Raw genomic sequence first — 25,741 nt, forward strand, 5'->3', positions numbered from 1 at the left:
CTAAATTATGTGTCTTTTTCTACGCAGATGGTGGTTAGCATTAAAACGATGCGCGAGTGCACAGCTGCTGCACCTCCCTGTGAAGGAACAGGGCACTGTCATAAGGAGGTCACACTTTGAGCAACTTTCTATTCCACAGACATATTAACCATTACCCTTTAAAGTGCTGAAGAGCTTAAATCTACGTGCGTGCGTGTGTGTGTGTGTGTGTGTGTGTGTGTGTGTGTGTGTGTGTGTGTGTGTGTTGTAGACTGTGTGGGACAAAGACAAAGCATAGAGAAAAAGGAAAGCTGAACTGTGCTGGAAAAAGACCATGGCTCAAACATTACAGAGCCAGAGTCATTTTATCAATAAGTACATAGATCTGCTCACGCAGGATTCAGAGGATCTGGACGCCTCAGCCTCTACATCAGCAGAGCATAGGTACCTAAGCATGCTCGTAGTGACGCAGTGTTCTTAATAAGTCAACTTGTATTGTATTCTCAATATCCAGTCAGTACATTTATGTCAGTAAATGCATGCATCAACACTTCCTTGACTTTGCTGAGCAGTTGTCTGTTCTTTGTCCTAAAAGTTCTTGCATATAATGGTGGTCTTCACATAACATAAGTAAATTCCCATCCTTAAACTCTTTATGTTGCATATTCATTTCGAGCATTTTCTGTTGGGGTAAATGAGTAGAGAGGATCCTAGGCCATTTTTAGCAATTTCCTGGTGATTAAAAAAAGATGAATCCATTTATTCAACATTGATTATTTTAACAAATTCAGAGGGACCTTAACATAAAATTAAGGTTATAGTGTACTCATAACCATCCGTCTCTGCTTGGTACAGCCCCAGTTCATGTGACGGTGCTCTGGTGTGTGTGGGACCTCGTCGTTGGCGTGCCAGAGGAGGAGAGAGGAGGCAGATGGAGATGTGTATCCTGTGTCACGAAGCGCAGGAGATCCTACCTGATGGCACCGCCATGGTGCTCGCTGCCTTTGTCCAACGCTCTACGGTCATGTCCAAGAACCGCAAAAGACCCCCTCACAATCCAGGTAAGGTTATGGTTTACAGTGTGCAAGTCAAGTAAGTGGATAGGTTTGAGTAGCCAGTGTGCTTATTTCTGGAGGATACATGTGTGTTACAGAGAGCTATGATCCCCTCTTCATGCACCCTGACCTGTCCTTTGGTACCCATACCGACAGCTGTGGCCACATCATGCACTCTCACGGCTGGCAGAGGTGAGGAGTTGGGCAAAATGTTACTTCTAGACAGCCTTCTACTTAATCCCAAATAAAAAGTTTTGCTGCTTTCAAATTTTTGTGGATATAGGCAATAGAATCAGCAGCTAACAGTAAATAGTTTGTCTAGAAAATAATATGACCTCTATATGAGCAATTACAAATACATTAGCTAGTATTAATCAGTCAGTCTGGATGTTTTGTGACTGAAAAGTCAAAAACCTAATAGATATTGTGATATTATTATTTAGATATTGTGGCGCGAGACCGTTTAGTGCTTTATAGGTTAATAAAAGTATTTTATAATTAATGTGAGATTTTACTGGGAGCCAATGCAGTATTGATAATATTGGGGTGATATGGTCGTATCTTCTAGTTCTAGTTAGGACTCTAGCAGCTGCATTCTGGACTAACTGGAGCTTATTTATATTCCTACTGGAACATCCAGACAGTAAGGCATTACAGTAATCTAATCTAGAAATCTCCGCATCATGTAGTGACAATATGTTTCTTATTTTAGAAATATTTCTGAGATGAAAGAAGGCTATCCTAGTAATATTATCTACATGAGCATCAAATGATAGGCTGGAGTCAATAATCACTCCAAGGTCTTTAACTGCTGTACATGATGAAACAGAAAGTCCATCCAGAGTAACCATGTGATCAGAAAGATTACTTCTAGCTACACGTGGGCCTAATAAAAGTATTTCTGTTTTATCAGAATTAAGTAGAAGGAAATTAATTAACATCCAATGTCTAATGTCCTTTACACAATCCTCAACTTTACTAAGCTTCTGTCTGTCCTCTGGCTTCGCTGAAACATACAGCTGTGTATCATCAGCATAACAGTGGAAGCTAATTCCATGTTTACGAATAATTTGACCTAGGGGTAGCATATATAAAGTAAAGAGCAGTGGGCCTAAAACAGAACCCTGTGGAACACCAAAAGTAACCTCAGTACGCATGGAGAATTCACCAATTACATCTACGAACTGATAACGATCGGTCAGATAAGACCTGAGCCAGGAGAGGACTGTTCCCTTAATACCAACAACATTTTCTAATCTATCAAGGAGAATAGTGTGATCTATAGTATCAAAAGCTGCACTAAGGTCGAGTAACACAAGCAGCGAGACACAACCCTGATCAGAGGTCAGTAGAAGGTCATTTACTACTTTAACTAACGCTGTCTCTGTGCTATGATGAGGTCTAAATCCTGACTGATACATTTCATGAATGTTATTCCTATCTAAGTACGAGCATAACTGCTTTGCTACAACCTTTTCTAAAATCTTAGAGATGAAGGGGAGATTTGATATTGGTCTATAGTTGGACAATTGAGACGGGTCAAGATCAGGTTTTTTAATCAAGGGTTTAATAACTGCTAATTTAAGTGATTTAGGTACATAGCCAGTGCTTAGGGAAGAGTTGATTATATTTAAAAATGGTTCAATTACTCCTGGACAAATCTGTTTAAACAAACATGTAGGTACGGGATCTAGTATGCAAGTTGATGAATTTGCTGAAGAGATTAATGTAGCTAGTTCGGTCTCTCTAAGCGGAGCAAAACACTCTAAACATTGATCTGATATTGCTACACTGTCATGTAATGGGTTTGTTACAGTACTGTCTGGTTTTAATTTAATGGCCTGTATTTCACGTCTAATATTTTCAACCTTATCAATGAAAAATTTCATGAAATCTTCACTGCTATGTAATGATTGAGTGTTTCTCTCTGCAGTGGTTTTATTCCTAGTTAATTTTGCTACTGTGTTGAAAAGGAATCTAGAATTATTTTTGTTGTCTCCTATTAAGGTGGAGAAATAGATTTTTCTAGCATCGCCAAGAGATTTCCTATATTTCAGTAGGCTCTCCTTCCATGCTGTTTGAAATATCACCAGTTTGGTTTGACGCCATTTACGTTCTAATTGTCGAGTTGTCTGTTTTAAGGTTCGACTGTTCTTTTGGGATGTTTTTATTGAGTGTGCTGTCAGGCACAATTGTGTGGGAGTCAATAATGGGGCTGTCAGAGTAATTCACTGCAGCCAACAGCATTAGATTTGTGTAGGGATTTAAAAAAAAAAAAAATTGGGGGTTTGAACACAATTTTTAAAAAGTGCTTAAATTTAATCCTAAAGAAATGTTTCTATACATGCTGCAGTCCATGTGTTTTTTATTTACTATTTTTTTATATATACTGTTTCAGTATTTAGTAGACTTTGTTTTGTGAATAGCAATGGTTTTGTGTCTGAGTTGTCATGTTTTGAGTTTTGCCAAAACTTACTGCTTATTAGAGATGCCGAGCATCCAACCAGGAGCATGATTTTGGTTCAAAAATATTATTATTCGTAGTAGTAGTATAATATCAATCCCATGAGCTCTTTCACACCCATTCATCAAAAACTCCTTTGTAAGCCTGGGAAAATTATTGTTTTGACTTCAGTCACAGAGCTTTCATTTACAGTGCTGTAGAAATGATCTTAACACGTGCATGTGTGTCTTAGTAGCCTGCGTGAGACTAGCTCGGGTTGGCATCTCTGGCATTGCGTAAAGGCAGGCATCCTGCCCTTCCTCAGAGGAGCCGCACTGTTCTTCCACCATCTCAATGGAGTTCCCACTTTGCCTGAGCTTGACGGTAAGTGCTTCATTTTCCCCACCCTTCCCGCCCCATCACAAACTCACTTAGCTACATTTGACCCATGGGTTCCACCACATGTTGTTATCTGATTGAAAGTTGACCTGACCGTACACCTCTACAACTGACGTTAATTTAAATGAAGAGATTTACCATTTAATTTGTGAGGTGATTTATCAGATTGGCCACAAAGCTGAGTTGTCTCATCTAACCTGTTAAATGATTGAAACACAGTTCTGCCAAAACATGGAAACCTTGATCACTTGAACTTCACATGTACAGTGCATCCGGAAAGTAGTGACAGCGCTTCATTTTTTCCACATTTTGTTGTTACAGCCTTATTCCAAAATGGATTAAATTCATTATTTTCCTCAAAATTCTACAAACAATACCCCATAAAGACAACATGAAAGAAGTTTGTTTGAAATTAGGGCTGCACCATTATGGCCAAAACGATAATCCCGATTATTTTGATCAATATTGAGATCTCGATTATTTATCACGATTATTAATTGATTTTAGTGACAACATATTTTTTATTGCACTTTCACATTAAATTTTCTCATGCCACAATATAACACAAGTAGGCGTGAGAACTTGAGCTGATCAATTATGACAGAATTTAGGAACATAGTGTGAGCCATGACATTAATTTACCTTCTGATAAACTAAATAATATTTCCAGTTAGTTTTACAGACTGTTTCCAAAAAACAACCGTTAACCTGTTCCACCTTGTAAACAAATACAATAAACATCAGTGTTTGAAGTCTGCTCCTCTTAAATATATTTAAAGCTACACTATTAGACATTTCCACTGTCATGGTTCTGGGCTGGAGTCGGTTTTCGAACCGTTCTGTGTGTATTGTGTAGATATCTGAATAATCTCATATAGGATGTACTGGCCCAAATTTAGCCTATTACCCAAAGACACTTAAAATTCAACATAGAAGCATATACTCACATCTGTAAACCCAGTTGAAGATAGAAAAAAAAGGCACCAGCCATGAGTGAGAAGAAGCAAGGGTCCAGATTTTATTTCCACCACACGAGATCCACACCAATGAGAATTCTCAGAAGTGATCTGACACCCGGAGCTCAAGCTCCAGTATTTATACCCTATTTACACAGTAGATAACCCATATATTTCAGAAAGACTATGATATCAGTACCAATAGGGTTAAAAAGCTTTTATACTTCAGCTCTTATATTTCTCTGTGATTAATAAACCACAGTGTGTTACTCTTAAAAGATCTTAAAGTGTGAATCCAACCAGTCCTGTGAATTTTCAATAAAATTACATATTACTCATACTAGGTCTCCCTCCTGTTTATTTCATGTCATTTTTATCCACAACAGTTGGGATTGGGTGAGTTCATTTACCCGTCAGATGCAAAGCGCTTTAGTTTAATGGTGTTCATTACTGATGCTCCGATCAGGATTTTTACAGCTGATACTGATCCAGATACCAATCTTTTTTATTTAAACTTTAATCAGGAGGTCTGTCATAAACAGTTACATGTAAGCTCTCTGCTCATGGTCACTGTTAATTGAAAAATAAACAAGCATAAAACATTTATTTTAAATATCCTAAAAACAATAGAGCCCTAATTAAAAGTGGATTAACACAAGCATGATCCATATTAGGAAAAAGGCTAATAGCTTTCTAAGGAAATAGATTTATCAGAAATCTGAAAATGGCTGTGCACCGACGCTCCCCATCCAACCTGATGGAGCTTGAGAGGTCCTGCAAAGAAGAATGGGAGAAACTGTCCAAAAATAGGTGTGCCAAGCTTGTAGCATCATTCTCAAAAAGACTTGAGGCTGTAATTGGTGCCAAAGGTGCTTCAAAGTATTGAGCAAAGGCTGTGAATACTTATGAACAACTTACAACGTACAACTTAACAATAGATGGTGATCTGTGTTATGTTGTCATTTGTGTGTGTTTATTAACCCTCGTTCTTACAAATGAGTAATAACGTGTTTGACAGTATGAATGTTCTTTTGGGATGTTTTTATTGAGTGTGCTGTCAGGCACAATTGTGTGGGAGTCAGTAATGGGGCTGTCAGAGTAATTCACTGCAGCCAACAGCATTAGATTTGTGTAGGGATTTATTTTTATTTTTTTTGGGGTTTGAACACAATTTTTAAAAAGTGCTTAAATTTAATCCTAAAGAGATGTTTCTATACATGCTGCAGTCCACGTGTTTTTTATTTACTATTTGTTTTTTTATACTGTTTCAGTATTTAGTAGACTTTGTTTTGTGAATAGCAATGGTTTTGTGTCTGAGTTGTCATGTTTTGAGTTTTGCCAAAACTTACTGCTTATTAGAGATGCCGAGCAAAGGTGCTTCAAAGTATTGAGCAAAGGCTGTGAATACTTATAAACATGTGCTTTTTTTTGTTTTTTTATTTTTCATAAATTTCATACTCATTAAAAGATTTCAAACAAACTTCTTTCATGTTGTCATTATGGTGTATTGTTTGTAGAATTTTGAGGAAAATAATGAATTTAATCCATGTGGGAATACGGCTGTAACATAACAATGGGGAAAAAGTGAAGCGCTGCGAATACTTTCCGGATGCACTGTATATAGTATATTGTATGTAGTGAAACTGATCTTCTGGGAAGTGCTGTGTGCATATGTGTCTGCCTCCTAACCTGCTCCAGCTCTATTATAATCACCAGGAGCTTCTGGATCCCCTGCTTCAGGGGTGAGAAACTTTATAAGTGAGCCGAGAAATGACAGGTTTTCTGTGAATGCTGATGATGCCATATCATGTGTACACATCATTGATTGTTTTGTAATGGGTTGAGTGTGTTGTGTCCATTTGTCCTGCAGGTGGTGCTCACATCCAGGCATGCAACAATGTCTCCAGTCACCTGAAACCCTTATAAGGTGTTCATTCTTTGTTCTTATCTATAGCCTTCTGAACTTTGCTTTGAAATGGTGGTTTTAACCCCCTTACCCCGTATAGCGGCTTTACAGCGTAAATGTTATCCGCGTGAGGCCGGTGTACTGGCATTGCTCTGCTATGATTCCTTACTTATTTAATTATAATTTTTTTACCTGGAAGGTTGAAGTCATGACATCACGACGTGATTACAACATTACGCTGTCATTACAATGAAGATGATCCAAGCGTGAATATTGGTGTAATAGTAGAAGTGAACTAAAAATGCCAAAGTGAAAAGCTAATCGTGTTCCAGCTAAAGTTACACCTACAGTGAACACAGGTACATCTAAAACCGTGGGGGGGGGACATACACAGTTACACAGGCAAGAGCGAGGATTCTAGATAGTGACAGCAGTGAAAGTTCAGGTGATGTTGAAACCGAAACTGATAGTGATGCAAACTCATGATTCAGACCCTGATCCGTCTTCATCTTCAGCATCAACCAGTGCGACTGACACTGCAGGGGTCTGGAGTCATAACCTGACCATCTCTGTGTATTCGTGAAAACACTACCTGCTGGTCTGATTATCACCAGAAAGTTTACTTTTGGCGCTAAAATGCATTTATTCAAAGGCATTGACCACGCTGACGCTTGTATAGTATTTTTAAATGAGTAGAAGGATTTTAGCGAGCATTTTTCATAACTTCTCTAGTTAAGAATTGTGCTCTAAGTGGAGTAAAAACACTGAAGTGCTTCATTTTCAAAGTAATATTACACAAATACATTATTATAAGTTGTTTCAAGGCCTAAAAATGTTAAAATTAAAATGTTGATTTTGGCCCAGGAACTCAGGGTTGGCGTGCTGTTTCTCTGGGGAATATAGGGTTATGGGACATAATACTGTGGGAACTTAGGGGTAAGAGGGTTAAGACTGTATGGTTTCAGTGTTTTTTTTTTGTTTGGTTTTTTTTTGTGTAGTTTTCCTCGGGAATCCAATAATCTAATTGATTTACCAGAGGATTACTGTGCACTGATCAACTAGGCTTTCAGCTTCACGTGAGTGTGTGTACTCTGAGTTGCATTCATTTATACCCAGTATCTGCTTAATAGAATAGAATTCTGGTGGACATCTCTAATTATTGCTTTTGTGTTTATAACCTCCATTGTTTTTGTAGCTGTCCTAAGTCAGATGGAGTTAAGTCTTGAGCTCAAACTCTGTGCTTGGTGTGTGGCACGATGCTGTCTTCTCAGAGCAGCTGCTGCCAGACTGAGCTGGAGGGTGAGGACGTTGAAGCGTGTACTGCACACACCTTTGTTTGCTGAGTTGGTGTTAGCATCTTCCTCAGGTTAGAAGGAAGACACATCTGTGTTGATTGCCATGTCTTATAGGTGCATTGCCTGTTTATATCAGGGCTGGGCATTGGTGTGAATTAGTCAGCAATAATCCCTCACACATGGGTTACTCATTTTGGGAAGGAAGCTGTAAAGCTACTAAATAAGAAAAATAACAGCAGCTTGCTAAAAATACTCCGAATAACACTTTAATTTGAAGTTCCATAATAAACTATTTATAAGCAAGGAATACAGTTTATTATTGAAAGAGGATGTAATAATCAATTAACTGGTCAAATATTATGTTACATAACAAGCATCTTCCAAAATGTTTAAAAAACTACATTCATTTTTTTCATTTATTAATACATGACTTCTTATACTAGTGGGCCTCCACCATGTCCTAGAAACACTCCATCCTACACAGTTTCAAGCTTCCTTTCCTCCCAACACTCAACATCTCAGTAATCCAGCAATAGGCCTGGAGTTGAGACATTCCTGCTGAATTAACATTTATGGTTGTGAATATACAGCATTTGTATATATTGTCAAGTCCTAGCTTGCAGTACATGAGCCTCTGCTGTCTTTTACAGGGTGAGGGAGAATCAGGTTCTTTTCCTGTACCTCGATGACTATGGAGAACTGTCCAAGGGCTCAGGTGAGAACTCAAACAAGATACTCAACGTGTTTTGTAAAATTTGTGTTTAAACCACTGTTTATATCATTCTCTTTCCCTCCCAGATGGAGGAATGCGCTACAGAAAGATTCAGAAGCTCTGGTGCCAGCACAGCATCACCGAGGAGATGGGTCATGCACAGGAAGCTAATCAGACTCTGGAGGACATTGACTGGGAGATCCTGGATTTTCTTGGCTAATGCCAAATCTAAACTAACCAGGGATCTGCACATTTACCTAGAAATGGTGCGGAATCTTGAACATCAATTATTGAAAATGTTGAACATTTCCTTTTTTTGTTTTTACATTTCAAAATTCTAAAAACTTGTTTATTTCTAATTTTAAATTCTTAATCAAAAATTCTTAATCAAAATAGACAAATGTCATATTCTGAGATATTTCTAAAAGAAGTTCAGTGATCCATAACTAATGGATGCTGTAATGTACAACTGTTCTGAGCACATTTTCTGTTTTCACTTGCAGCCTACAGCCAAAATCCCCAGTACTGACTGAACACATCAAATGCTGAGTTTACTTTTACAGTCTTGAATTAACACCTCTGCTAACTGCGTCATCACCTACAGTGCTGAATTGACAGTTTACTTAACAGCCATAATGCTCACTGTTTACAATACGAATTAAATGTGAATTAAGCACACCTTTGGTTAAAAGATGGGGGGGGAAAAGAATTGGTTTATCACTCGTTGGTTTTGTAAATAAGGCTTGGTGAAAATTAGGGTTAAGCTCTGTTTGTGCCACAGGCTATATACCCTTCCTCTAATTTGTTTTCAATGCATGTGTACTGTTTTACAATCTAAGGGCTTTGTTTGCATCTATAATGATTACACGGATAAGACATGTTTACCGTTTGCCACTTTCCTTTTTTTCTCTCTCCTTTTTGGGTATACCAGTTAAATATGTCACGGTTTAGTCAACTGTAACTCTTTTGTTCCTGGTTGTTTGGAATCAGTTAATAAACTGTTTTTAATATTGTATTTTGTTCATTAGATTATAACTGGGATTGTGAGGCATTTTTGCTGCGTTTGTTTCTTTAGTTTGGAAATTCTCCTTATGTCTCTCTTAATCACACACGGACAAAAACCAAATGTCAGAAATGTTTTACTAATTATTGACCAGCATGCAGGGATGCCGGGAATAAGTTGTTAGACATAACTTCAGTAAGCACTCATGCTGAATGAATAAACACAAACACGCGCATCACCGGAAAGCCTCGACCATTACAGCTCTGAGACAAACACTACAAGCGCTACACCAATTAAATAGCAGCTCGTCCAGGAGCTCCACCAATTAGAGCGTAGCTGCGTTTGTTCGCGAGTTCCGTCTGGAGGTGAAAAGCAACCTTAATGTTCATTACTGCCCCCAAGCGTCACTGCAGTTACTCAACACTACCACACATTACAGCAGGGGTGTAAAAGATTTTAATGACTTTTTTTTTGCAGTAACCTTGGCACCATTTTCAGATCCTTGATGTCAGCTCATCAAGGAACGTTACAAGGAGAGCTGTATTATATGATCTAAGACTAGGTCTGCATCCCACCACACTATTTCTAATATAGCTCCACACATGGAGCAGTGTTTAGATTTTGTGCTGATATAAACTGGAATCAGCTCCCAGTCGATGTTAAATGTGCCACAGATGAAAATATCTTTAAATCTAGATTAAATACATTTTTTTCATGTGCCTACACATAATCTAGGCTTGCACTTTATGTTCATATTGCACAATATTCTTTGCACTATGATTTATGAATTGTATTTGATTTCATTTAGACCTTTAAGGAGTATTACTAATTTTTTTAAATTTCACACTCCTTTCAGTCTAACTTCGCATTTGCTTCACTCTCGGTTTACACTCACATCACTTTCGCTTCTCTTTTGTTGCTGTCAGATCCTAATGTGACTGAGATCATTAAAAGTGTCTAATTAAAGTCAGAATGATTTCCCCCTTTTCCAATAAAATAAAAAGTCACACATACTTGTTTAAACAGCTTTAAAAAAAAAACAGTTTCGCCCCGGAGGGCAGGGCATTTCCCACAAACTGAAACTGACTTTTCACCAAAGAGCTGCTGCTTCTCATCCTTCTGCTACTAAAAAAAAGCAGTTTTTAGTGTGAAATATGAGCTCATTAGGTTTAAAACCATCCTGATGACAAAAACATCTCAGAATGAGAATCACACTCAATGACAAACCAGCGGAAAGCATCGAGTGATCAACTTTACACCAAACATAATGGAGAGTTTCATATTTTTAATATTAAACATTTAAATATTTAGATATTTTAACATTTTGAAAGGTTGTATTTTGTCTCTTCATTATTAAACAAACATACATTGTGTTTCAAACATATGCAGTTTGGTGTCTTATTCACTGCATGACTTTTTATTACGTAATAGTAAATTCATGATCTTGTTTTTGGTTTAGAAGTTTCCAAATTCTGATGACACCCTGGTAACTGCTGTTCAACCGATCTTCTCCCTCTTTCTTGTTTAAGTTTTCTGCCTGGTGATTTGGATGTGTTTGCCACCTACACCTACGTGCAACTGGCCTTTGCGTGTGAGGCAAACAGGATAACCACTACACTACAGAAACCACGACAGGGCAGCCCTTTGGCTGTTGACCATGGTCTTCTGATGAGAAGAGCACATACTTAAACTTTTGTTCACCACGGATACACGGATTGTAACTTGAAGGTTCAAGTGCTACTTTGTGGTAGTTGGCACAAAAGGAAGCAATCATCTACCTGAAAATAAATTGGTCAACTGAATGTGCCATAGTCTTCTCTGTAGGCCTCTTAGATCTCTTTCTGCTTCCCACTTGTATTGTTAGTGGTTCTTTGCTGTTTGTAAACACATCGTTATCCATCAGTGCACGTTTGACCCGTGAACAGGGGAGAAAATGTAAGGAAATGCCGTCTCTCCATGTCTGTCTTTTGTTAGCGACAAGCTAGCATGCAAACTGTGATGAGAGGTGTACATTTTCTGCAATCAGCCATCTATATAGTCAATGTTTTATATTTAATAAGCAAATATGTCTATATGCTGATTGGTCTTAAGCAGCGTTGTCCAATCTTCAGGTTTTTGTTCCAATCTAGCAGGAGCCACACCTGATTCCAATTGTTTGATCTGCTGATCTTGGCTTTCAATAGACTAAAGTGTGGCTTCTGCGTGGTTAGAATGAAAACCTGCAACCACACTGGCCCATTCTGGATAAGACTGGACAACCCTGATCTAAAGCAAATAACCACTAAGGTAAGTGCCAAAGTGCCACTTTGTGAGTTCAGAATCTGTCATGCTGACTCGACGTCACTCGATGAACAGGGAAGGAACTGGTAGATGAGAAGACTTCCCACTGTTTACAAATGGCAATTTCAAGTTGAGGGTGCGTTTGCTTTGCGTTTTCCTGCTTGGAGGTGGGGAATTACAAGCTGCAACCTCGAGTCAAGTGCATCATTACTCTTGTCTTCTTGATGAATGAAAGAGCCAGGCTTCCACATTCAGTGGAAAAGCAGAGACTGCCTGTGATTTTACAAGCAGCTGTTATCTGCCTTGCTACAAAAGCTCAATGGAAGGGAAACCACTCCCAGCCTTTTCCGGGCGTAGACCTCTTGCTGATAGGTGAACTTGGTGACCAGTACTTTACGGAAAATTTTCCAGTCACGTTCCAATTTTCCAATGTTAACTGCTTTGCTACAAAAGCACAAAAGCAGGAAATCTGCTCTGTTCAAGGTCTCGCTTTCAGGCCGTTCCTAGAGGACCTGATCCTACCGTGATGACGACTGGTCAGTTATTAAAGCAACGTTCAAAACGTCCGGCTTGTTTCTGCCCGGTCTCGAACCAGGGAGCTTTCACGCGGGAGCCGAAAATAGTTATGCTTAACTTTCCCTGTTCATTCTCTCATTCGCAATATACTTTTGGCCACATGTTGAATCCATGGCGCTGTTCCGAGGCTTGGTTTTTATCACTACAGATGACTATATTTTTATCTTGCGAATAAACTATACTTTATCGGCTTTATTTTTTCGGCCTTCATCTCTTTTTGTTTAGGTCTTTTTTTTCTTCCAGACGTCGAATTAACATTCATCGTTTTACCTGTGAAAAAAAGCACAATTAGGGGGCAGGTAAAGTGAACTGTACACTTACATTTACATTCATTCATTTAGCAGACGCTTTTATCCAAAGCGACTTACAAATGACAAAATTACTTATTTACTCAAAAGAAACATCGGTATATTATGAATATCATTTGAATGGTTTAAACTATATATGTAGTGTCGATTCAGGAATATCATTATACGTTTGTATGCCGAGTGAAATTTCTATTGTCTACTGTTCAGTGTCTGTTGTTTGTTCAGTAGTCAAACACACAGTAAAATAAAGTCTTTTGGTAACAAGTGAGCAGATCACACAGTTACGTTAGATTAGGTTAGAATATATTAGAGTAGATGTGTATCTTTTCAATAGTTGTATAATTAAATGTTGGGTCATTGATCTTTTAATCTAACATGAAACCTGTCAAGTCATTTAAAAAGAATCAGTTACCATAATTTTACTTTACAAAACATTAGCATATGTAAATGCTTTTATATATTTATTTATGTCAATTGTTCGTGTCTATGGGTACTATTCAGGCTATCAGCATGAAGAAAAAAAAAATCCCTGGGAGAATCAACGTGTCCTTCAGGAGAGGCCCCTCAGGTGATTTACTTCGGGGCTCATCTGAAGAGGCAAGAAGCATTAAAGACAATCCTTCTTTGCAAGACATGTCAACACCTCAAAGAGAAGATGTGGTCAGGAACAATGCCCATTCTATTGTTTTACAGAGGGTAGGGGATGTTTCAGACAAGCAAGAAGTGTTAGGAGAATACATCCTTCAGTTTGGGAAGTACAAAGGGAGGTCCTTCCGGTGGATAGTGGAGAATGATATTGGCTACACTTTGTACTTGTCCAGTAAGGTTGATGAGGAAGAACAGGCTGGGCAGTTCAACCCAGATGGTCATTGCAAGGAGAGCCTCCTTTCCTTTCTTGAATATTCAAGATGCTTTAAGGAAATTGAGGATCTCCGGCGATATCTTTCAGAGAGACCAGACCCAGTGACAGTTTTGTCAGATGATGACAATGTTGTTGGATTTGGGGCACAAGTACAAGACACCTGGAGGAAGATCTGGAATACCAGGGCTGATGGGTATGATGCCTTTATAATGGGGAAGAGCTGTGTTCCTGGAAGTAAAATGTACCGCATGCAGCAATATCTTTTAAAGCAGAAAAAACAGGTGACCACAGCCCCTTCTGCTACACCTTCACCCTCACCATCAACTCCCTCTGCAACATCCATTTCACACCTTTCCTCTGATTATCCAGGTGAGTAAACCACATTTATATTTGTTTATATTGATTCTTACAGTCTACTGATATATTTGTTTCATTTCACAGTAATGGAGGAAGATGAGGAACTGGAGAAGATGATGCTGAGTCTGTCTCCACCCAAAAGTCCTACACAGCAGAGTAAGTGAACCAAGAGGCTGCATTAATGTCATGTCTGTTATGTCCAGAATTATCTAGTTCAACCTGTTTATGGCATATTAAATTGCACATACTGGAGTTATACTAAACAAATTCTATTGTATATTTCAGAGTCACCTGCAGCCACTGGGTGTCCAGTCTTGTTCACAACAAGAGGGTATTTTCCACAGCAGTTTTGGAGGAGTATCCTATTACCCACAGATTTATCCTTTATAACTCTTTTTCACACCTTTTTTATTGTTTTGGCAGTGTTCTTGCCTGTTCTAAAACTTGTGTTCTTTTGTTATACTAACTATTGGTAAAGGTTGAACATACCAGTGATGAGGGTGAGTGCACTTCATGAATTTTATGCTTGCTGTTTAACATGTTTGTATTGTCTACTCAAAGCTTTACCTGTTTTTAAAGAGTAGACTTTCAAATTAGGATCAATTTGTGATCATTTTAATTTTTTAAATAATCTGTACAACTCAATCATATAGGTGAACATTATTTGAACTTGCATTAATGGAACTTTTAAATAAATATTCTATTGATGTAAGTTCTAACTGATCTAACAAAAGAAAAGACAGGTAAAGACATCTCATTCATGTCATTTACATGAATGTTTTATTAATTTTATTAACTTATTGTTCCAAGCAGTTCTGCCACAGCCAACACCACATGTGGTCTGCCATCCTCACATACCACCACCTTCTGTGCCTAGCACTTCCTCACAGAGTAAAGCCCCTGCATCACTTCCCAGAGTACCACCACTAGCTGCACAGTCAGTACCTACAGCACCTCCAACAGCTGCTGCGCAGTCAGTACCTACAGCACCTCCAACAGCTGCTGTGAAGTCAGTACCTGCTGAACATGCACCAGTGCCCTGCACACAGACAGACGCCCCTGTATTCAGTTGCATCCAAGATATTAACTGCTGGAACTGCTCCCTCCAGCAAAAAATCTGGATGAAAACAGCGATGGAAGCCATGGGACTCTGGCCAGGATCACGACCCGTGAGACACCTTATGAACATGGTTTCCTTGTGGCGTTATCCTCCTCAGCCTGAGCTTATAGAAACCAACACAGGCCTGCCATCACCAAAATACTTCCAGCTCCATCCATTGTTCATCTGGAAACCGGAGCACAGTATTATGGAAAGGCTCAGGAACAATTACATCCTGCCTTGTCTTTACAGCTGTCCACATTTTCAGGTTGTTTCCTCTGGTGTGGGAAGACCCAGAGTGGTTCTTGGTACCAGCGGGCAATATTATATCCTTTCCTCTCGTCTGTGCTGTAAAGCATGCAAAAAATACTGGTTCGCTGATAAACCCCAGTGGCTAGACATGCTACCAAAGCGTTTTACGAACATCTTGCCAGTGATAGATGAACTGCGGCACTCTGGAACATCACCAAATGATATGGCCAACCAGCTGTCTGAGCTGCTTCACCTGAAGTACGAAAGAGCCCACCTAGCCTACCTGCTCAGCATGCAGAACACCAGGGATGCTGAAGCAGGGCTGTATGGACAGAGGACCATCACTGGGGCACTGAGGAAGGATGACACACCAGCACCGTTTGGCGGTTATGAGGACACTGATGGGTGGTATGGGGTGTCCGTGACTGCACACTATGAGGTGGAGTGTCTTCTTCAAGAATATCAGCGGCAGGAGGCAGCTCTCACTCAGGTCCTACAAGGCACTTTTGGATAGGTGTTCAGTTCAGATCACACATGCAAAGTTGCTAGAAAAGTGACTCTCTCATCTGGCACAATGTCATCCTATGCTGTGATGAATGAGAACTGGACGATCCTGTCCTAGGTGATGCTGCAATCTAAAAGTGAGCGGTCCTTAGAGTCAATGTACTGTGGGCTAGCCACAAGGAAACTGTGTTCATAAGATGTCTCACAGGTCGTAATCCTGGCTAGAGTCCCATGGCTTCCATTGCTGTTTTCATGCAGATTTTTTGCTGGAGGGAGCAGTTCCAGCAGTTAATATCTTGGATGCAATTGGATACAGGGGCGTCTGTCTGTGTGGAGGGCACACTGCACAGCACTGACTGCTGACCAGCTGCACACTGTGCAGCCAGTGGTGGTACCCTGGCAAGTGATGCAGGGGCCTTACTCTGTGAAGAGGCTTGCAAAGCACATTCTGTTGACCAATTTATTGTTATTGTTTCCTTCCTTTTGTGCCAACTACCATGAAGTACCACAAGAGGCTCCAAGTTACAATCTGTGCATTGGCCGGGAATCGAACCCGGGTCAACTAGGCAGCTATGCTCACCACTATACCACCAATGCCACAATTCAACTCGGGTGAACAAAAGTTTAAGGATGTGCTCTTCTCATCAGAAGACCATAGGCAACATCCAAAGGGTCACCTTTTTGTGGTTTCTGTAGTGTAGTGGTTATCACATTTGCCTAACACGCAAAAGGTCGCTGGTTCAAGACTGGGCAGAAACAAGCTGGAAATTTTGAACTTTGCTTTAATGACTGAGCGGTTGTCATCACCGTAGGTTCAGGTCCTCTAGGAACAGCCGTAAAGCGAGACCTTGGACAGAGCAGATTTCCTGCTTTTGTAGCACAGCAGTTAACATTTGCTTACAAAATGAAAAGGAGTCTCTGGTTTTCCCAAGAAAGTGGAAGCCTGGCTCTTACGTAGCTCAGTAAGGCTCCGTGAGTGACTGGAAAATTTTCCGTAAAGTAGCGGTCGCCAAGTTCACCCATCAGCAAGAGGTCTACGCCCGAAAAAGGCTGGGAGCGGTTTCCCTTCCATTGAGCTTTTGTAGCAAGGCAGATAACAGCTGCTTGCAAAATCACAGGCAGTCTCTGCTTTTCCACTGAATGTGGAAACCTGACCCTTTCCTTCGTCAAGAAGACAAGAGTAATGATGCGCTTGACTCGAAGTTGCAACTTGTAATTCCCCACCTCCAAGCGGGAAAACGCAAAGCAAATGCACCCTCGACTTGAAATTGCCATTCGTCAACCGTGGGAAGTCTTCTCATCTACCAGTTCCTTCCCTGTTCATCGAGTGACATCGAGTCGGCATGAGGGAGTCAGAACTCACAAAGTGGCACTTACCTCAGTGGTTATTTGCTTTAGATCAGGGTTGTCCAGTCTTCTCCAGAATGGGCCAGTGTGGTTGCAGGTTGTCATTCTAACCAAGCAGAAGCCACACTTTAGTCTATTGAAAGCCAAGATCGGCGGATCCAGCAATTGGAATCAGGTGTGGCTCCTGCTAGATTGGAACGAAAACCTGAAGATTGGACAACGCTGCTTAAGACCAATCAGCATATAGACATATTTGTTTATTAAATATAAAACATTGACTATATAGATGGCTGATCGCGGAAAATGTACACCTCTCATCACAGTTTGCATGCTAGCTTGTCGCTAACAAAAGACAGACGCATGTTCTGACATTTTCGCCCCTGTTCATTGGTCAAACGTGCCCTGTTGGATAATGATGTGTTTACAAACAGCAAAGAGAGCACTAAAAATTCAAGAGGGAAGCAGAAAGAGTTGTAGGTGGACTGCAGAGAAGCACATTCTGTTGACCAACTTATTGTCAAGTAGGTGATTCCTTCCTTTTGTGCCAACTACCATGAAATACCACAAGAGGCTCCAAGTTACAATCCGTGCATTGGTCAGGAATCAAACCCAGGTCAACTGCTTGGAAGGCAGCTATGCTCACCACCATACCACCAATGCTCACGCACTCTGACTAAACAGAATAAGGTTATATTAGTGTTACAGGGGGAAAAAAAAAAAGAAACTCGTAGTAGCGCTGATGAAATACATATACATGACAAAAACTGCTAGGAAGAAGAGCTCAGAACATTTGCTTAGCCTAATACATTTTTTTCCATCTGCACATAATTATTTTAGCAGTTGCTTTTGCAATAAAAAGACTTAAAGTCGAGGGTCCCTGTAAGTATCTACGGAGAGAAAGAGAGTAGCAGTGAACCATTGACATCATGTACAGAGTTAGCATGAAGGTGTGATTGACAGTTTTTAGAAATCACTTCCTAATCCTATGCTAAGACGAATACTACTAGGCTACTACTCTAATAATAATAATAACAATAACGAGAAGAAGAATAAGAAGAAAAATAGATTAAAGGGTGAGGAATAAAATCAATATAAAGTGGGGCTGTTTTGTCTTCAGCAAGAATATCTAGTGCTAATAAGTAATTTGTCAACTACATTGTATATATCTAGTGCCTGGTAATCAACCTCCTCACCTGGTGAGAGGACAGTCCACTCATCCTGACATTTCACACAGTATGAATAATAATGATAACAAAAGGAAGTAAAGCTAAATGAATGTTTTAACTGAGAGTAATTCTTTGTACCCATATTTCCAATTTTATAGTAGATTGCACACAGTTTTTGCTTGTTACGTTTAGACCCAAGGGGATTGCAAACTTAAAAAGCACCATTGTCATTGCACCATCGCAAATGCTGAGGATCATCAGCCATAGTCTGTTGTAAAACAGTGTGTTTATGCTTTTGGTAAACACATGTAAAAAACATCTAAAGGACTCATACTTTGAAAAGGTCCTCTGACAGTCATTAAGACCACAAGTTATTGAAAAAATTGCCTCATGTGCATGAATGAGACCAATGTGCTGGATTAATTTGACAATCGTTCTCCGAGAGCATTTAGGACAACAGAATAGACGAGGCATTTTTGGCAGATATTACTGTAAGAGGTTGATTACTCTGGTAACTGGAGTAGGTAGAGGCTTGTCACCATCCACAGTAAGTTTCAATACATATTGCTGAAGAGAAATCAGAGTGTTCTTCAAATGAGATGGATATGTTGAATTGAAGACAAAATAAGCACAAAATGAAGCAAGAGCCCTTTCATCCACACCGCTAGCGCAGCAGAACTCTATCCCATCAACTTTGATGACTGCAGTGACTCTTCTTGTAAACACAGTTTTGCAGTCAGTGACTTCTGGTACTTGCAGCGGTAACAGCAGACTTTCTATGACAGCGACCCGCCTTCGAGCCTCAGCTTCATTAACTGTTTTTTAAAGGATTGGGTTTTTTTCACTGTAGAAGTTCACTACAACTGTAGAAGTTGTAGAATAAATTCCCCATGAACAACACTGACTGGAGCACATGCCAATTAGAAAGACTAAGTTGATGGACTAATAGCAAGTTATTGTCATCCATTCGCATAAATCCAACAATTATATTTTTCACTATTTAGCTTTCTTTTTACTTTAAGGATCTAATAAATTGCATATATGAAATGATTTTATTTACAAGTATCATGTTTGTGATTTTAGGTTATTCGTCATTTAGTACAGCTTCTGACCATTAAATCAAAACAGACTTGTGATTTGATGACATAATGCTTATTTATTTAGAAACAGAAGTAACTAAATACAAACATGCTAAATACTTTATATTTTTATATATAAATAACCAGGTGAAAAAGAAGACAACCTTCCAATTGTGAAACTGGTTATTAAAGCCCTTAATTAAGTGTATTGTCCATGCAGTGTGCACAGATGTCCTTCTCATCTAGGGATAAAATTTTCCACTGGCCCTTTAAGAAGCAGGAATGTGAGTTCCCGTTCTGCCCAGGAGTATCGCGAGAGTTCACCTGCGAGCAGCGCGATTTACAACGCGATGCAGGTGCTTCTTATGAAGTGTGGGAACGGGAAGTTCTTGTGCATGAAGCAAGACTTTAAGTTTAAAGTCACAGTGGAGCCACTGAGCAGTGAGACTAAGCGTACTCGTCAGGCTTACATCTGAAGACCAAACATCTGTGGTGAAGTTAATCGCGGAGTGGTTATGAAGGAGCTCGTGAATATGATCTGTCATACGGTTGTATAACTCCGGTAAGTAGACGAATGTGAAATAACGCCGACTCGGTAAAGTGTAGCGAGACTCAAGGTGTTTTACCAGTCGCTGAAATTCCATGTCCTTCACTACAGAGCATGGTTGATCATCAAGCGCCATAAACGCCAATACTTTCTGAGTAATTTCTAGAGTTTTTGTGCTGTCAGATTATCAGATATTTTTAAATTATGGATAGATGAAAAATAGCCTTTCGGTATCGGCCGATACATCGGTGCATCTCTAGTTAAAACCAAGAATATAATGGGTAATTGCATATTTCATTTTAATTGACCCCCCCCCCCTTTTTTTTCTGAAGCAGCCTTTTATGGTCTTGCATGTGTATAAATATTATATTTGTATGTGTATGTTGCATTTCCTACTGTCGATAAGGAAAGGGAAAAGGAGACAGACTTATATTCTTGGTTGTACAAAACCACGCTGTAACTTCAATTCAGTTCCATTTTATTTGTATAGCGTTTTTTACAATAGACGTTGCCTCAAAGCAGCTTTACAGAAACATATAAACACGGGATACAGATTTTAAATGTGCGACAGTCAACACTGGAACCAGCACCAGACAGGTCATTACAAAAATATGGATGGATGGAATGTTAGAAAAAGAGCAGTAAAAAAGTCAATGTAATGCTCACTTCATTTGGAAGTCATTTAGGAGAAAATGATCTTGGTGCTGCAGTGCGAGATGAGGAGATAACTTCATCTAATATCCAAAGTGTTGCTGGTGGCACATATCATTATTTTGGTATTCTTAAAGCTTTGTCCAAAACCATGGAAAGAATCTGGTCTTTTGTTCTAGAGAAGTATGAATTCAAACTTTAACTGAACATGGATGTCTTACCACTGTTTAAAAGTTTGTCTCTGTAGTTTTGGCCAATTATAGGGTTACTGCAGGGTTATACTAAGAAACCAGTTGTCATTGCTCTGTTCTGTGGTAAATCAAAGCCAACATCACAAACTGATGAATTTGAAAGATCTAGTCAGTGAACTGCAAGGGTTAAGCAAGGGATTTGCCATAAATGGGAAGCAATTTTTCCTAAAAGTCGCATCTATCCTGTGTGATGCTCCAGCTAGAGCTTTTATAAAGGGAATTAAATCACATACTGGTTATTCAGGTTGTGACAAGTGCATCCAATCTGGTGTGTACATCAACCATAGAATGACCTTTCCTGAGATCAACAGCCCACGTAGGACTGATGAGTCTTTTATCAACATGTCTGATGAAGACCATCATACTGAAACATCTCTTTTAAAAGCTGCAGGAATTGGCATGGTATCATGCTTTCCACATGATTACATGCACCTTGTGTCTTGGTGTTATGTGAAAATTGCTGGACTTGATGACACACACAAGGTATACCATAACATAGACGACACACACAAGGTATACCATAACTTAGACACCATCAACACATTTAAGATTAAAACCTTCCCTTTTAAATTAAGTCCTCAGTTTCCAAAAATTCAGTCTTCTTTCAGTACCTCCTAATATGTCTTCCCACATGGTTTGATTACATTTACATTTATTCACTTAGTAGACTCTTTTATCCAAAGCGACTGACAAATGAGAAAAATACAAACAAAGCGATATATCAAGCAGAGAACAATAAGTGCTACCATACAAGATCCGTTAACTGAATTCCAGAAGAAGCAAAGTGCAGAGTAAAGGTGTAAGTGCAATTATTTTTATTTATTTATTTATTTTATTTAAATTATGAGTTGGTTAGGTGTTCATGGAAGAGGTGGGTCTTTAGCTGTTTTTTGAAGATGGTGAGAGATTCTACGGTCCGATTTGAGATTGGAAGTGCATTCCACCACTGAGGAACAGTTAGTGTGAAGGTTCTGGAAAGGGACCTAGCGCCACGCTGAGTTGGAACTGCTAAACTTCGGTCGCTAATCGATCAGATTGCGAGAGGGAACGTAGGCCTTCAGGAGAGAGTTGTGGTAGGAGGGTGCTGTTCCTGACAAGGTCTTGTAGGTGAGCATCAATGCCTTGAATTTGATGTGGGCAGCTACAGGAAGCCAGTGGAGGGAGATGAAGAGGGGTGTGACATGACATTACAGTTCCATATTTTACTGTCTCAAACATAAAATGATGAGGTAAGGAAGTAGGACAAAGAAAGTTTATAAAAGATAAATCGTCATTTTCCCCCCTGTATTACTAGGATATTTATTATGGCAAACTATTATTTCCGTCATACAGAATTGTCTTAAAGGTATTGCAATGTTATTAAGATGACATGAAATGAATTCCTGGCTATGCCACTGTATACATATCATACATATCAAACATATCATATTTAAAATTGATTGAACAACTTTCTTCTTTCTTCAAAAGGGTCTTACAAAATCCTGGCAGCATGGAATGCCTCTTTTAAACTGAGCATATTTTGCTAGAAGCTATATATAGGCTCCTCTAGATGTACTGAAACGGTTTTGGCTGTTTAACATGTCTAGTAGTACAAAATCTGAGTTATTGTCTCGTATTCATATTTTGATCTGAAACCCAGTGTATAACGTCAACAAACGAATTGGCCTTGCCGTTCCAATACGTTCAGAGGGGGACTGTATGTACCTGTCTTGAAATGTCTTTAGTGTTAAAATTTAAAATGGTGCGCACAGAGGCAAACGTCGACGTGTCCACAAGTGTCTGAACTGTGGTCTGCAGTCCCTTGTGATTTTCAGATAGGATTCTCATGACGTTTGAGCTAGCAGGTTGCCTCCTCCTTTCACCGAGGAATATTAGAACGTCAATTCGATGTTTTCCCCCCATTGAATTTGAATTTTAAATCAATAAATTAATTATATTTATTAATTTCAGATTTACTTTTTTTTCAAAAATCAGATATGAATCAGCTTTGGCAACCTTCTACTACAAAGAGAAGTCTGAAACAAAACAGAGCAGTCATGAGTCGCGGGAAACGTTCCGGCCTGTGTCCAATAATTTGGTGGAAGAGTGGATGTACTACAGACCACTAAAAACAGGCGAGAGTGAATTCCTTCTATGAAGCAATCAAGTGAGAGACTCCCCATATTATTCTTACTGTAAAAAATATGTTGTAGGAGAAGACTCAGAGCTATTATCTTGGCAAAGGGAGCTAGCACGAAGTATTGAATAAAAGGGTGCCAATAATTGTTGCATACCCATATTTACCAAAGATATTTTTTGATAAACCTGTGTTGTGTTTGTAATTGTTTGATATCATGAGAGCAGACTATTTTTGTGATTTTTTTTTTAAACAAAAGATCAAAAGGTTAAACAATAAAGATGCTTTTTTACAGCCTTCACAGCTCATATTTACCAAGGGTGCCAATATTAGTGGACGGTGCTGTATACTATAATATATTAGTTTTATTGAATTTTCTTCAGGTGAAAGAAAGGGCAGATGAGTGCATCAGAGCTTTGGATCTTCTGATTGACATCAATTCAGGAAAGTCTGTGGAAAATGTCTTGCTGTCTGAATTTGACTGGTCAAAATTGACCAGTTTACCAGTTTTTTTTTTTTTTTTTTTTAATTACACAAAAAAAGTCTTTATCTAAAAACATGAGTGTGTCCATTGACATGTTTAAGTAATTAGAGCATAAATTATGAAAAAAAAAAAAAAACAGTATTTACAGTACAGTGCTTGGTATGCTTCTTTACAGAACTGTATATACTTGTGTAGAATAGCAGTCATGGGCCATTCCTTTGGTGGGGCCACAGTGATTGAGTGTTTGTGTAAGGAAGTCAAATTTAAGTAAGTATTCATAACCTAAGAGGGTCTTAACGTGTTCACCGGATAATCACACATCATTAAATTCATAAGATAGATCATACACTCTATTGTAGGACATTTCCAGCAGATAAATCAGTCACTTTTAGCATCATTTAAATCAGTTAAACGTTATTTTGTGTGGTAGTCTGGAAAAACCTTCACGTGGTCAAATCTCCTACTAATATATATATATATATATATATAAATATATAATTAGTTCAAGTTCAAGTGGTATTATTGTCATTTCAACCATATACAGCTGGTACAGTGAAATGAAATGATGTTCCTCCGGGACCACGGTGCTACATCAAACAACACACGAACCACACGAGATGACACGGATGTAATATCGTTCTGAAAACCACAAGTTTTCCTGAACTGTAACTGGTGTCTTATTTGTACACATCTCAATCACAAATAAAGTTAAACATTTTAACTCCCAGTTGCCTCAAAAGCAATGCTTTAAAAAAAAAGTTTAAGGGTCCAAAAGTAATTGGACAAACTATCCATCACCCATAGACATCACCAGATGCTGGGTTTATTCCCTGGTGATGCTCTGCCAGGTCTTTACTGAAGCTGTCTTCACTTCTTTCTTGTTCTTGGGGCATTTTGTCTTCAGTGAGTGAACTGATCTAGATTCAGGGCAGGTGACTGACACGTCCTCTGCAAAACATTGCACTTCTTTGCCCTAAAGAAGTCTTGGGTTGCTTTCCGAGTAAACTTCAGGTCATTCATCTGCACTCTGAAGCACCGTCTGATGAATCCTGAAGCATTTGCCTGAGCGTGAGCAGGTAATGTGGCCCTGGTACACGTCAGAATTATTCCCGCCGCTTGCGTCAGCGGTCGCATCATCAATAAATACAAGCAAACAAGTTCCACTGTCACTACCACACTATAACATGAGGTTGTATGCTTCAGACCATGGGCACTTCCTTTCCTTCTCCATGCTCTTCTCTTCCCATCATTCTTTCATCTGTCCACAGGGTGTTCTTCCAAGACTGTACTGGCTTTTTTGTTTTTGTCAAACTCTACCCCTGGTCTTACCAGTGAGTTACCTCGACTTCATTTTGTTTGAGGCTATGTCCTGATTAACGTTAGCCTTCCTCACTAAAATGTATGGTCACGAGCTGCTGCTGGCTTCCATTATCTTCCAGAATAGATTTCAAAATTCTTTGACGTTTTAAAGCTCTAAATGGCTTAGCACCCGTGTACCTCACTTAATGTTTTTCCATCTGTACCTCAGCACATGACCCGAGAGCCGCTAATGTCAGCCTTCTTAAAACCCCCTCTGTAAAATACAGGCACAGCAGAGAGGCCCCCCTTTTGTTCCTACTTTGTTCAAAACTGTGGAACTTGCCACCGTTTTCATTACTCAAGATCAATACCTTTTTTATTTTTTTAAAAGAAGTGGCTGAAAATGTAAAATTAATATCTTTATTAACTTGACATTGAATTGTAAAGTTCATATTCTAGTGTCCATGGTTACCTTGTTTGAATTGTTTTTATCTATTTATTTTTTTACATGGTTCATTTTTCAATTCTATTTGTGAGCTTCTGTATTTATGCACATTTTACTATAAAATGTCAACTATCTATTGTATCACAGTCATGTGAAGAAATAAGTACACCCCATGGATATTGTTGGGTTTTTTACATTTGGACGAGCAAACATTTGATCAGTGCCTGTTAATGATGTTGGTATACTTGAACAAAATCACAAGGCAAATTTACTTTTTCGATCATTCATTCAACAGAAATATCAATAGAAATGTGATATTCTTCTGTGGTAAAAATAAGTACACCCTTGGCCTCAGAAGCTAGTATTGCCC

At 39.1% G+C, this 25,741-nt stretch overlaps 1 protein-coding gene, 2 long non-coding RNA genes and 1 other non-coding gene across 6 annotated transcripts; all 4 read left to right on the forward strand.

Moving 5' to 3' along the window:
* Positions 1 to 27: 27 nt before the first annotated feature.
* LOC128634128 (E3 ubiquitin-protein ligase UBR2-like) lies at positions 28 to 1,245 on the forward strand. The gene is made up of 4 exons (XM_053684398.1): positions 28 to 108; positions 251 to 423; positions 835 to 1,040; positions 1,133 to 1,245. Exons 2-4 carry the CDS (start codon positions 314 to 316, stop codon positions 1,228 to 1,230), a joined length of 414 nt encoding a protein of 137 aa, XP_053540373.1. The 5' UTR covers positions 28 to 108; positions 251 to 313; the 3' UTR covers positions 1,231 to 1,245.
* Positions 1,246 to 3,419: 2,174 nt separating this feature from the next.
* On the forward strand, positions 3,420 to 9,715 carry LOC128634148 (uncharacterized). 3 transcript variants are annotated; one of them, XR_008397398.1, is made up of 7 exons: positions 3,420 to 3,861; positions 6,703 to 6,759; positions 7,737 to 7,820; positions 7,934 to 8,037; positions 8,684 to 8,748; positions 8,832 to 9,011; positions 9,249 to 9,715. It is a non-coding gene; the product is annotated as an uncharacterized LOC128634148 (long non-coding RNA). The 3 variants fall into 3 exon arrangements; XR_008397396.1 differs by having other exon boundaries at positions 3,423 to 3,861; positions 7,737 to 7,814; XR_008397397.1 differs by lacking the exon at positions 3,420 to 3,861 and adding an exon at positions 5,931 to 6,574 and having other exon boundaries at positions 7,737 to 7,814.
* A 6,957-nt stretch (positions 9,716 to 16,672) lies between these two features.
* On the forward strand, positions 16,673 to 16,745 carry trnav-aac (transfer RNA valine (anticodon AAC)). The gene has a single exon. It is a non-coding gene; the product is annotated as a tRNA-Val (tRNA).
* Positions 16,746 to 19,971: 3,226 nt separating this feature from the next.
* Positions 19,972 to 23,722, forward strand: LOC128634164 (uncharacterized). The gene is made up of 3 exons (XR_008397420.1): positions 19,972 to 20,140; positions 23,002 to 23,173; positions 23,527 to 23,722. It is a non-coding gene; the product is annotated as an uncharacterized LOC128634164 (long non-coding RNA).
* Positions 23,723 to 25,741: the final 2,019 nt, after the last annotated feature.

Source organism: Ictalurus punctatus, chromosome 12, assembly GCF_001660625.3.
Source record: "Ictalurus punctatus breed USDA103 chromosome 12, Coco_2.0, whole genome shotgun sequence".
NCBI classification, from domain to species: Eukaryota; Metazoa; Chordata; class Actinopteri; order Siluriformes; family Ictaluridae; genus Ictalurus; species Ictalurus punctatus.